We start from the raw sequence: 12,705 nt of genomic DNA, 5'->3' as shown, positions 1-12,705 counted from the left end.
AAGACTGTTTGTTTTCCTCGTACCAAATGTTGAACTGAACTGAACTGTCTCCTGTGCTGCCAGACTGAGCACTTAATTGTTGAACACCTGTCTTTTACTTATTACATTTTAATTCTATGCAGATGACTTGCTTCACCACCATTTAAACCTTTTTAAACCACTTTTAGCCTTGACATCTAGGAATAATTTCAGATTTAATTTATCTTACGTGATATAAATATCCTCTTTAATACTTTGCCCCCTTTAAGGCTCTCTGAAGTCTTCTTTCTTGAGTAGATACAGTTCTGCACAATCTTCTCACTGTGCCGTGACTAGTGCTCGCGCATATTAATTCACATGCAGATTTCTGGAGAGCTCATGAGCTTTTAAAAAATTGAACTTCCAATTCCAATCTATACAACCTGCTCAACACCAAACTGCAGACGGGCACGGCTAAGGACGAGTTGGGGAACAGAGTGGAGACCAAAACAGACACATGTGCACATTACTTCAAAATCCAATGACAAAAAAAAGTTAATCTGACTCGTCTACCTCCAATTCAGGTCTGACATTATTAAATATAAATGCATCACAAACAACACGAGTTTAATCAACATCTCTCTAAAGAAAACGTGAAAGTGATGGGTTAAAGAAAGGAGAATTTATTACAGGGTTGGTTCAGTGGATTTGAACTATGCAGATCAGTACAGAGTGATGAACATTTCGTTTCTAGGCAATGGTTAAACAATAATGGAGGCTGTGGGGATAAACAGGCGGAGGGTCCCCAGGAGCACATTTAGTCGGAGAGAGGAGCCGACTGTCAACACAACACAGAAGCTCCTCGATCAGTAACATCCGTTCCACTTTGAGAAGTTGAACGACAGACAATAAACACGTTTAAACAGTTAGTGTTGATCTTCCAAATACTGGAGTTATTGGGTTTAGTGTATCTGGGAGTGTTTTGCCTTATTGTTTCTTGCTTTCCTCTTCAGGGGTAGATGAGAGGTCAGAGGAGGGACACACAGGGTCGTCGTTTCCTCTACAGCAGACTCTAGATTGCTGCACATTCATAAATTATGAGAAAACACACAGGAGACCTAGGACACGACTTTCACCCGCGTGATGAAGAGCTCCGCCGCTGCGTTCTCAAACTCCTTAGCGTCCATGTCGCCGACCGGCCCACACGTCTGTGCTCCAGCTATGGCCTGAGCCAGCTTGTACGGCGAGATCGTGGCACTGGCCTCCAGGTAGCGGATGGCCTTCGTGTTGGCCTCCAGACAGGAAGCAGCTTTCGTATTAGCATTTGCACAGCAGTTTCCATCGCAGCCTTGAGAAGTCTCCAGGGCTTCCTTTAAGGTCCCCAGCACGGCCAGGCACAGCGCCTGCGAGGCCGGCCCTTCGTCCGGGCAGCACACCTCAGCGTAAAGCCTCTGAGCCTGCCGGATGTAGTCAGAGAAAACTGCGCACGTGAGCACGCCATGACGGAAGACGTCGTGAGGGACGGCCTCGTGGTCCTGGCAATGGAGGCGTCGGAGGAGCGGGGCCGAAGTGGAGGCAGGGACCCCACCCTCGCTGCACAGGCACTGCAGAGTATGTGTGTAGAGGCCTCCTCTCACTCCTCCTCCTGTCGGGCTGTCGGCGCAGGAGCCGTCAAGGCCCTCAGGGACCTCAACCGTGCATGTACGGGGCCCGTTGAGGTTCAAAAGGTCGTAGGCCACACGGACGTTGTTGCTGAAGGCGGATCTGGGTTTAAAACAGGAAAGAAGGAAGCAAGTTATTAGGTTGTCTCTGGCAGTTTGAAGGAAAGGCTTTCACAGCTTTAATGTCTGATTCAGTGGTAGCTAAATAGCCGACTTCACTGTACTATTGGCAGGAGGTCAATGATCAATAATCAGAGGGAGGATGACAGGGCAGTTTTTCAATGAAGTCTGCAAACTAGCAGAACACCATGATTCATTTTCAATCCCGGCAGAATCATTGTTTTTAACAGAGGTGGGCCTATAATGTATATTTCATCACCATGTTCTATCTTTCAGTCGTTTAGTTTGATCAAATATGGATGTCTGAGTCACAGCGACACTGTTCTTAGAGGGAGAAGAAGAAAGTTGCCATAGAGTTGCATTTATCAGTAAGCAAATCAGCAAGCAAGTAGATGACTGAGCTTTCATTTTTGCACGAATTTACCCTTTAAAATTAACGTCACTTTCATGCCTACATGCCTCTAAAGGTCATAAAGAAAATATGTCGGACTGACTTTTCAGTCCTTCAGAAAATCTGAGGCATCAGTTTTGCTGCGAATGTCTACTATGTCGTCCTTTAAAAGAAGACTTGAGAAGGTGGAACTAATTTCCTCGCTTCATTATAGAACAGTGATATTTCGCCCGGACCTCTGGGAGTGGTGCGCCAGCCGCAGGTGCCACAGCGCCCGGTTGAGATGCTGCTGCTCCTGCGCTCCTGCGCTCATCGTCCCGTTGCTCAGCTGGACTCCGTCACCGCCTCCAGCTGTGCCGCTCTCTGTCACGGAGGCGAGGTGGCAGAAGTGGTCGGCCAGGAAGCCGATGGGATCGTCGGACCGGGCCTCCACCATCTTCAGGATGGCGCCGCGAAGCAGCTCTCCCACCCCGGCCTGCGACAGAAACTCCCTGTCGCTGTCCGACTTGGTGGCTTTGCCCTCGGGCATCCCTGGAGGAGTTGCCCCGGACCGGCGCTTCTCCTTGTCCGCCATTGCTGAGTGATGACGCGATGTTAGCGGAAGTGACGTAACGCTGGTCTGTAGAAAGGAAGTTTTTGTTTTGTATTTATTTATTTATATTTAATTTACATCGGTTTTATTTAATATAAAACCGATGTAAATTAAATATTAGTTAATTAATTGATTATTAATTAATTTATAACTAGCAATACCTCACACGTATAGCTTCATAATAATCCTAGTTAATTATTTGTTATTTATTTCATTTTCAACAAACAATAAAATGCTCTCAGTCATTTATTAAGCATTTACAGTTATTGAAAAGTTGCAGATGACATTCATAATATTTAGTTAATGGTTACTTAGTACTGTACACAGTATCTGTGGGTTTATGAACCTTTATAATTGCTGCATAAATGGTTTATAAAGAATTGTGTTGTTTGTGAAAAGTCCAATAACTACTATTAACTATAAACTATAAATTTACCATTTATTGATAATGGCAGCATAACACAGCAGATCTTTGCCTCGATACAATCCAGTCTAAATATGCATTTTTTAAGTCCCTGAATGTAACAAAAAGTATATTTACTCAAATACTGTAGTCCCACTTAAATACACGTTTGAGGTAGTTGTACCATTTAAGTACAGTATGTGTTACATATACTTCCGCTACACTACAGTTTGGAGGCCAATATTGTACTTCTTTCTCCATTACATTTGTTTAATAACTTTAGTTACAAGTTACTCTGCAGATAACATGCTGCATCACAGCCACAGCAGTGTATTTTGAAATTATTTAAATTTATTGCCAATTCAAAAAATACTGTTGGTCTACCCATAGTATGCAGTAAATATACACGTAGATATATATATATATATATATATATATATATATATATATATATATATATATATATATATATATATATATATATATATATATATATAATTCACTTTTACTTTTGATACTTAAGTTCAGATACTTTGAAACTTCAACTCAAGTACTTTTTTTACAACACTTTATTTTTTAAATGTTGATCAGGAACTATCAAAGAACAGATAAGACAAAATCAAATGACCAGACATTCAGGAAGTTGTGTCATAAAGAAACTTGAGTCATAAAGTACTGAGGTGTAATATTTGCACACAAAGGAGAGACTAATTTGATTATATCAGCAATTAATTCAACGATGTTGGTTTTATCATAAAGTGTTTCTCATTACCATGTTTGTAAGATGGTGTATTATATATTTGCTTTTGTATCACCGTTTAATCCACACAACTAAAGCATATTTGAACTGGAGAGATGACACACACGATGATTAACTCCTCAGGTTTGTTTAGTTACAAACAATATTTTAACGTTTACAGTATATAAATAGCCCATGTTAAACTTTAATAAAATAGTAGTAACTGTATCCATATTTTCTGGCAGAAAGCTTCACACAAAAAACTTTTGAACGACTACAGAAAGGCAGTGAAATACAACAACAAAAGTTACAGTAAGTTTAGAAGCTGCCCCTCACTCATTAAGCAGTACAGTATATTCAAACAACAAATACAGTAGTATTAAGTTTTCACAGACAGCAAGATGAATATCCCATTTTCTTGCTTAATATCTTTTCTTGACCTATTTCTAACTGTATTTTACGTTTGTATGACACACAGAAAACTATCTGAACAAGGACATAAATATACAAGCAACATGAAGGAAAAAAACCCTTAAATCTGAATTTACTTATCAAAATGTTCAATACATGACTCATTCTGGATTTACAAACTCTGTAAGACATATTTCAACAAAGCTGCCTGCCTTCAACAATGTGATGCTGTGTGGAGACTCTGATTATTGCAGTCGAGGGGCCTTTTATAAAGCTCAGTAGCTCTAGTGGACATAATGATATGCAAATGTTTCAGCACCAGACCGTTCGTTAATAGGCTGAGACTCGGTAAATACTTCTGATTTTAAAATTCTTCTCCCATAAAATCAAGTTGAATCTACCAACTAGTGTTGCCTAAATGTTTGTTTCGAATTGATTGCTTGATCAATGAGGGCCCTTGGTCTTCTTATGCAAGGTTTCAGAGTGTATAACCGTGTTTCTTTCAGTTCTATCTTGGGCTGTCGTGTTGTATTTGCACTCATATCGCATGTGCTGCACTGTCGCCATGTGCAGAGAAGCCGTTTGTTAAAGGTATATGGTTCCCGTTGGTATGGGCAATTTTTTTCAAGGCGACCACGTTGCCGTTGGTGTAGGCTGTATGTGGGGGCAGGAAGTTTCTCTCCAGCTTGTGCTCCAGCAGCATGTGGTTCTGAGGAGGCAGCCCGAGACACGCTCTGAAAAAGACAAAGAGTGAGACTGCTGTTACCCAATGATACAAGAATTTAACATCTTGAAGCCTAAAGCCATAAATAGATTCATATTAAGCTGCAAAAGTAGGATAAGCTGAACATACAGAGACTTCCTCTCAAAACTGGCAGAGAAAGTGACCCAAAAAGGCCCTTTAACCCTTCAAATAATCTGCTGGAGGGGCTTTTGGAGATCATCTTGTCCCGAGCATGAGCAAGCACTTTTAAGGTTAAGAAACCGCGGTCTTATCCATACCTCAATATGTTTTCTATGCAAGCCCTCTGGCGGAAAAAGGCATTCACGATCGGGGTCCCTGATGGGACCAGAGGGGCCTTGCAGAGGAAAGAGAGCAGTGCCAAGACGCTGTGGAAAGACTGGAAGTCCTGCTCCCCCTGGGGCCGGACTGTCACGCGCTGGCAGAGCTCTGTCAGGATCACCAGGTCCAGGATGATCGGGCTGGCTAGTAGAGAGTCCTGTTGAAAACACAGAAAGATGAGGTGAGTATAGTGGAGTAACAGAGGGTGGAGGTATGTAGGAGTTTGACCAGCCTATAGCAGTCTCTCCATAAGCACTTGTCAAATCAGACGTTTTTAAATTGTGCAAAAATAAGGGTTTTACAGAGCATAATATGTAACATTTCTGTATTATTGTCTAAAAAAGGCTTGTACATTGTCAATATCCAACCCCAGAGAAATCCATAATTTCACTAAAAGGTAGCAGTGTGTTTTATTAGTTCGCCTGTTCCTACAATTTCCAGGGAAACATCATAAGATACCTCAGAGAGTGTGGAAGGAAGTCGGTGAATGTCATGAATAAAACTGTGCTGAGATACATCACCTCATCTTTAAACATTCTGCTTGAGTCATTATCTTAATTAATGTAGTTTGACATAAAGATTAAGTGTATAATCATTAAAAGAATAGACGCAAATTGGTGCCTAGGAACGGTGGTGGTCGGGCTAAAGCAGCTATTTCAGTGAGACATAAAATTACTATGTCAATGACCTGAAGATGTCTCTTTAAATTAGCTCCAAGACTTGTTAAGAGGGATTAACAGTAAGCTGCCGCACTCCCGAGCCTCGTCCTCCGCCGCTGCACTCAGATACAGAGTAGCTCTGAACGTTGTGTTTAGACAGCAATTAGCAGAGTAAAAGCTCACATTGGAGATTGTTCCAACTTGCTTAATTTGCCTTTTTCAGTTTCAGGTGTTACAGAAACACTGACCTCACAAGTGTTGTGCAGTGCGATAGTGTTGGTGCCTCCCATCATTATTTCAGACGTGTATTCATCCATGGCACGCTTGCTGTCTCCCACATAGGGGACGTACTTAATCACCACCTGAAATGACACGCAGAGACAGTTAATAAGTCACATCGATTGTTTTTTTTCTGGGGGCTCATTATCTTTCTGCGTCACTCACACAGTGGTCAGGTTTCTCTCCCGGCTGGTACAATATGGGGTTTGACTGGACCATGTCATCCACCACGTTGCTCTTGGAAATCTCTTTGGAGCGGAACTGCTGAGGAGCCGACAGGTTCTTCCCGTCGTTGTTGCCGAGGTGATTGTAGCTGACGATGGAGGTGGGCTGTCGAGGAGGAGAGGAGCTTATTAAAATCTCTTTGTTCGGAGAATACATGGCTCTGTAAGTTTATAGCTGTGGTGTTGTGCGGTGTTGTAGATCAGGGCTGTGAGATGTGACAATTCATGTTGTGTGATGACAGAAAATACACCTGTCATGTCATGCATTCAATCTCTTTACAGCTGTATTTTAATTTGGATAACACTTTGCATTCTTCTGCGTGGCACGGACGCAGGTAGGACATTTCGCATGAAGGCAACACAAACAAACAAGGAGGACAGTGAACGTGGCACAGACTGGAGTTATTCCAAACCGGAGAAGGACTCTGCTTTTCTTTGTCATTTGTGAAAGTAAAAGGGAAGTCTTTGGAATCTACACTGGACAAAAGTTATTTAATTAAGTCACTTTGGGCTCTGGGAAATTATGATGAGCTTCTTTTACAATTTTCTGAGTAAACAAATTTAATTAAAAAGGTATTATTCACACACCAGTGCAGCGATTATGAAAAGTTAGTCTGGAGTCAGTCTTCTTCTTCTATCCTTGCATCCCTTCTCTCACCTTGATACCTGCGCTGACAAGAAAGTCCACCAGCACAGACTTGATCTTGGTCTGACCCGATTTGAAGTCATCTCCTCCGATGAACACGCCTTTCTGCACCGCCAGCTCTACGGCGCCTGGTACAAAAGTGTTCTGCGGGGAGCCGTTGATGTAGGCGCAGCCCTCCAGTATACTTGCCACTGCAAACAGAGTGGAGGGAGACACCTCTGCTCCTGCCTAATGGAAAGGAGATAATCACAGTTACTGAGTGTATCATACCATTAAACTCAGGAAGAAAGCTTGACTCACAAGGCTGCATTTCCCCCCCAGAGACTCTCCTCACATCATCTCTGTAGCACAACTCTTGTCGACTTCATGTCTATCTGAAATTGAGCTATTTGCTGAAGATCATGAGTCTGTGAAATAGACTATTATCTTTGCTGACAGCGGTACAAGCATGCCGAAGACAGGAGATAAAATAAAAACTCACTCATGAGGGGCAGATCATAATTTTCTTCCCCTGATCTGATATAAAAAAGGAATGGCTGCTCATTATTGCATTTCATCCACAAATCCACAGTGAAGTGTTGGGAGAACTAATCTTTTCATCCTCTAAGCTTTATTAATCACTAAATGTGATGGAGGATTACTGTTTGGTCCTCGGCATTAGGAGGAAATTAAAGTCGATTGGGTGATTCATGACCAGCAGCCACCGACACAATTTAGGTTGGTTCCCATGACTGCTAAAGCCTTTCATACTGGATCTCTACTGAAGGTTTTGTGCACTTCAGAGTATGTTTTTTATAAATCCTCAAGTCTTGAAACTCTCACCTGGATTGCAGCTAGCAGATTATTTGCAGTGTCGTTGACCCCTGGTACGATATCACAGAAGCGCTCAGTGTTGGCGGTCCACAGAACGATGACTTTGTCCACACCGCTCGACTGACGGAAGTCCCGTATGTCAGCTCTGATCTGCTCCACCTGGAAAACATTCAGTCGGATTAAAAAATTGCATATGAAACAACACAATTTTAGTGGAAAACATGGCTGGAGAAGAGACGTTAAGATATAATGTGAAAGAATTCTGCAATTAAATGTCTAAAAATCTTCGGTGAGCCATCTATAATTCACTTTTCAGGCGAATCGAAGAGGTTGCAGTGTTTTAAGTCCTCTATTCTTGGTTTCCAAACATCATGACATCATTGGCCTGCAGATCTACGCTACGTGAAAATACCAATAGTGAGATGGAGCTAACTAAAATCAAAATTAGGAGTTGAATTATCGATCATGACTGCAAATAAACCGATCGTGATGTTTCATTACCTGCTCTGCCATGGTCCCAGTGAGAACGTTGTCTGCCCGACTCTCTTGGTTCGCAGCAATGAATTCTGGGATGTAAATGGAAGGTCTGGGTTTCAATCGGCTCATGTGCGGTCGCAGTTGCTCTTGTAATGACCAGTCAAACACCTGAGCTCTCTCCATCGCTCTGCCAAGATCCATTGAGGAGATATCCCAGCCTGAAAAACACGAACACACTTAAACCAGCGTCCCTAGATACCTCTCATTTTCTATATCTAAAAATAGCAGAGGCTGAAGCAGCTCCATAAATAGTTTGCCTTTGAAACGCTTCTCTTATGATGTAACTATGAAGACTGTAAGTGCACATCTCTGACCATTTTCGACCCTTGATGTGCACCATGAAGCTGCCCCGGGGTCAGATTTCCCTGCCGTTACCTCACTCGCCCTCTCACATGCACACATTTCTGCTTTTCTGAGTCAGAGGTTAGTCCTTGACTATCTGCGATCATCCGTACCGTCGAAGATGATATCATTAGGGTGCACCATGGGAAGGAGGTCACGGAAGGGCACGTTGACGTCGCCCTCGAGCCCTGTCCCCAGACAAACTGTAGACGCCTGCAGGAGGGAGCCGAAGTAGTTTGCTTTCTGTGGGAATGTGGGAGAGAAAGAAGAGAAAAGAGAGATTAGCACTGTGATTTCATTCCCTATTCATGAGTTGCCAGGAGAGGTCAGTGAGGAGATTAGACTAGTGTGAGCGACAAGGTATCTGCACCTGCAGCACTTTCAGGGTAACGATAGAATTTCCATTTTTGGGTGAACTCATGCTTTAAGGTTTATTGCAAGACTATTAAAATCACGTGAAAGACGGTCAAAATGGAAATCACAGGAACCAGCTCACAGCGGTCAGAATGTACGCCCATATAAGGGGAAATCCCAGAGACCAGACAGTTAAAAGCTCTTAACACTCTACTGAACATGTCAGCATAACCAGCTTATAATGGGTCTCTACCAGAGCATCATGGGACATACAGTGGGCTATCTTAATGAAGTAGGGCAAGAAGGTTCTTTATTAGTCCCTCGAGGCACTCACATCCTATTACAGTGCAGTTATAAAGACTTCATTCAGAATATAGAGTTTGAAGTACAGATACTTGTGTGCGAGTTGAAGTACTGATTCCACTCCTTTACTCAAGTTAAAGTAAGAAAGAATCCCTCTGAAGGACATGTCTACCGGCGATTTCTGTGCAAACTGAACCTCATGTCATATGAATATAATTCAAAGACTGTTACTTAGAAGCAGTAAGATTTGTCCGAGTTGTTTGTAAATGCACCGGAAAGACAGTTGATTGTTGAGTCTCATTCCCAGGATGTCAAATATTGATATTTCAGGTTGGAAGAGCAGCAACACACTGAGTAAATAGGAACATCCGTGCAGAGGGCAGCAGGGTCTCTGCAGATACTAACACACCTTTTCTACCCACTCCAGTCTTCCTGTGTGTGTGTTTGTTTGTTTGTTTGTTTCCGTCTTGTTACGTCTTTTACATCATTTCGTCTCACATATCTGCCTTGCGTGATGTGCACCAGCGGGTTGAAATCAGTCCTGTGATGTTGTGAAGGCGGCATGCAATGACGCAAAAATAAAAATTAGCGATAATTCCCCTCAAATACATTTAAACTAAACTAGCAAGCCTGTTGAGAGGGTAATGTGTGAGTCACCTCTTGACTCATCCCTTTGCAACAACACATACAACAAATTAGAACATCAGCGCAAAGAGTGAATTGCAAGCATGACGGAGTAGACTCAAATATTAGGTGCATCCAGTCAGACTGGTTCTCTTCCCTCTAAAACTTTAACAGGCCAGCAGTGTGAGTAATATCACTGTGATAATCAAAGTGTAATGTTTGACTACAGTCCGAGCGGTTCCTCTCAGGTGAAGACTCACACAGCTGTTCGATATTCGATTTTGTGTATACTATTGCATAACATGGCAAATACTGGGATATTCGATTATATCTTATATCGGCGTGGGACCATTACAGATATTTGTGTTAAAATTTGTGCAGTAAATGTAGTAAAGGTAAAAGGTTGTCAGACAAATACATACTCAAGTAAAGTACAGATACCTGAGAACCTGAGAATTCTTGTTTATTGTTATAAAATCTCCCAAGCATCCATTCCATCTGTCTTATCTTTAAAATAAATCTATACTGATATATCTGTGTTAGGTCAATATCGGCTGATAAGATCAGCCAATCGTTTGTGTACATCGGGCTCCAATCTCGAGTACAGCAATGATCACTCCCCTCACCTTTAGTCCAGTCTTGGTCCTCCAGGTCAGACCCAACTTGTTGGCCAGCACTGCTGCCGTCACTGTGGTTCCGTTGTTGCCTCCCCAGCCCGCCAGCATCACACCCAGCCGGGGCACCGTCCTCTCAGTGCGGAATGTCATCTCGGTGGTGCGGGGGCTCAGCTGTGTCCAACATGGAGCAAAGATTACCCAACAGGAGACACATACAGACGCTTGCACCCACATTAAAGCGCAAGTAAAGTCCTCTTACCGTGATGTTGTTCCCCTCTCTGTGCACTGATGTGGTCTGGTATGAATACTGGGCAGTGATGTGTGTCTCTGTGTACCTCACATTGGGGCTGTTGACATGGATGTTCACAGACATGGCTGCAGAGTCTGCAAAGATAGAGAGAGAGACACACACACACAAGAAGGGTATATCCAACTTCTCCCTTTGCATGTGTATGTGTGTGTGTGTGTGTGTGTGTGTGTGTGTGTGTGTGTGTGTGCGTGTCTGTGTGTGGAAAGGGCACTGGTGATGCTGCCATTTCCTCAACACGTCACTACTAGCTCAGGCTACCGGCATGCTCTGTTGTGATACGAAGAAATACCCCACATTACCATTTAAACCTCCCCAACTGTAAAATTATTCCTGTCAGACCATCTTGAGATATCTACGTCGATTAGAAAACCGAGAAATACATGTGACGGTAAATGAATGACGCGCGGAAATTAAACAAAAATGAAACCCGGAAACAGCCTCACCTTCTTTTCTATTCAGGAGGAAAGATGTCTTTCAGTTGCCTTGATGCTTAAACGAATCTGAGGGTGAGCCCGCGGTGGTCTTATATGTTTCTTCGGTTGCGTAAGAGCAGGTTTCCAGACCTTTCTGTCTACATGTGCCGGTGTCGCCTGGTGTCCACAGCTCCTCCGTCTCACTGACTGAATCCGCATCTACCGTCGACGTAGCAAGCTCGCGAGCCAATCACAGCGCTCCATCTCTGTTACATAACCGCGAGGATGGAGAGGTTAAGGGACTGCGTGGCAGCAGCGGCCAATGGCTGCGCTCATGGTGAGGATGCGTCAAGATGCTCCATTCTAGAGAATTCCTATTATAATTCAGTTTTTAATCTTTATTCAGCCTTTAAATATGATACAAATATCGTTATTATTGTTATGATATAGTATTCCCAAGCAACATTACTAACTATAGTATAAATCTAAACTTAAATTTGGTTGTTTAATCAATATATGATTCAATTAACTCAGACAGCCAAAGATTTCAAATAAGATTTTAAAGTCCTTCGTGCATGCCACAGCACTTTTTTAAAGAATCTCCTTTTGTGAATATGAAATATGCCAGTAATCACAATAGTAGTTTGACAGAGAGCTCTTGCTATTTTCTTGCTTCTGCAGAATCACAGAGGATGTCTGCTAGCAGTAGAAAATACATAAAGAATTGTATCGCTGAATGAAAGACATTTGTACAATCATCAAAATGAGTTTGCTTCGCCTTGAGATGACCGCGCAAGTACAGTGCTTGAGGCTCTGCGCTCCACTGTTTTCAGTCTGCACAGCTTTTAAGCATCATGGCAATCAACCTCAACATGCTGACAAAGCAATCAGTGACAGCCAAACAGGGTTCCTGATCAGGACAGTCGGTCACCCCTGACCTCGGTCCAAATGTGCTTCTCTAGATAAAGACCCGAGTTAATGGAAAAAGCCCCCCGAACAAGCAAAAAGCCATTGATATGCCAAGGAAATCAAACTCTACTTTTTGTGGGTTCATTTCTCTTCACGTTTGGTCTCCTAAAATTGCTTATGTTCAACCATTTTGCATGTGAATGCCTTCAAATTATAGCTGCAGAGCTCTGTTATAGCTTTGATAATACTTTGATAATAAGCTTTGATCATCTCATCTTATAACATTTCAGTTGGATATTTGAAGCCCTTGTGAATAAAGCTGGTACACTCTTTACTG

General features: G+C 42.6%; 2 protein-coding genes across 3 annotated transcripts; both read right to left on the bottom strand.

The window, feature by feature from the left end:
- Window positions 1-618: 618 nt before the first annotated feature.
- Window positions 619-2,718, bottom strand: tpgs1 (tubulin polyglutamylase complex subunit 1). 2 transcript variants are annotated; one of them, XM_030443185.1, is made up of 3 exons: window positions 2,367-2,718; window positions 1,068-1,722; window positions 619-793 (listed from the first exon to the last, which is right to left on the bottom strand). In XM_030443185.1, the coding sequence occupies exons 1-2, from the start codon at window positions 2,702-2,704 to the stop codon at window positions 1,077-1,079; spliced, it is 984 nt and encodes a 327-aa protein (XP_030299045.1). In that variant the 5' UTR covers window positions 2,705-2,718; the 3' UTR covers window positions 619-793; window positions 1,068-1,076. The 2 variants fall into 2 exon arrangements, with proteins under 2 accessions (XP_030299045.1, XP_030299044.1); XM_030443184.1 differs by having other exon boundaries at window positions 619-1,722.
- A 958-nt stretch (window positions 2,719-3,676) lies between these two features.
- Window positions 3,677-11,687, bottom strand: LOC115566240 (inositol-3-phosphate synthase 1-A). The gene is made up of 11 exons (XM_030392023.1): window positions 11,490-11,687; window positions 10,996-11,120; window positions 10,746-10,907; window positions 8,952-9,081; window positions 8,461-8,654; window positions 7,969-8,118; window positions 7,159-7,374; window positions 6,442-6,606; window positions 6,246-6,359; window positions 5,278-5,495; window positions 3,677-5,009 (listed from the first exon to the last, which is right to left on the bottom strand). Exons 2-11 carry the CDS (start codon window positions 11,107-11,109, stop codon window positions 4,814-4,816), a joined length of 1,659 nt encoding a protein of 552 aa, XP_030247883.1. The 5' UTR covers window positions 11,110-11,120; window positions 11,490-11,687; the 3' UTR covers window positions 3,677-4,813.
- Window positions 11,688-12,705: the final 1,018 nt, after the last annotated feature.

This window comes from Sparus aurata, chromosome 16, assembly GCF_900880675.1.
Source record: "Sparus aurata chromosome 16, fSpaAur1.1, whole genome shotgun sequence".
Classification (NCBI taxonomy): domain Eukaryota; kingdom Metazoa; phylum Chordata; class Actinopteri; order Spariformes; family Sparidae; genus Sparus; species Sparus aurata.
The sequence above is the reverse complement of the archived record's forward strand: the minus strand, read 5'-3'. Positions and strand labels throughout refer to the sequence as shown.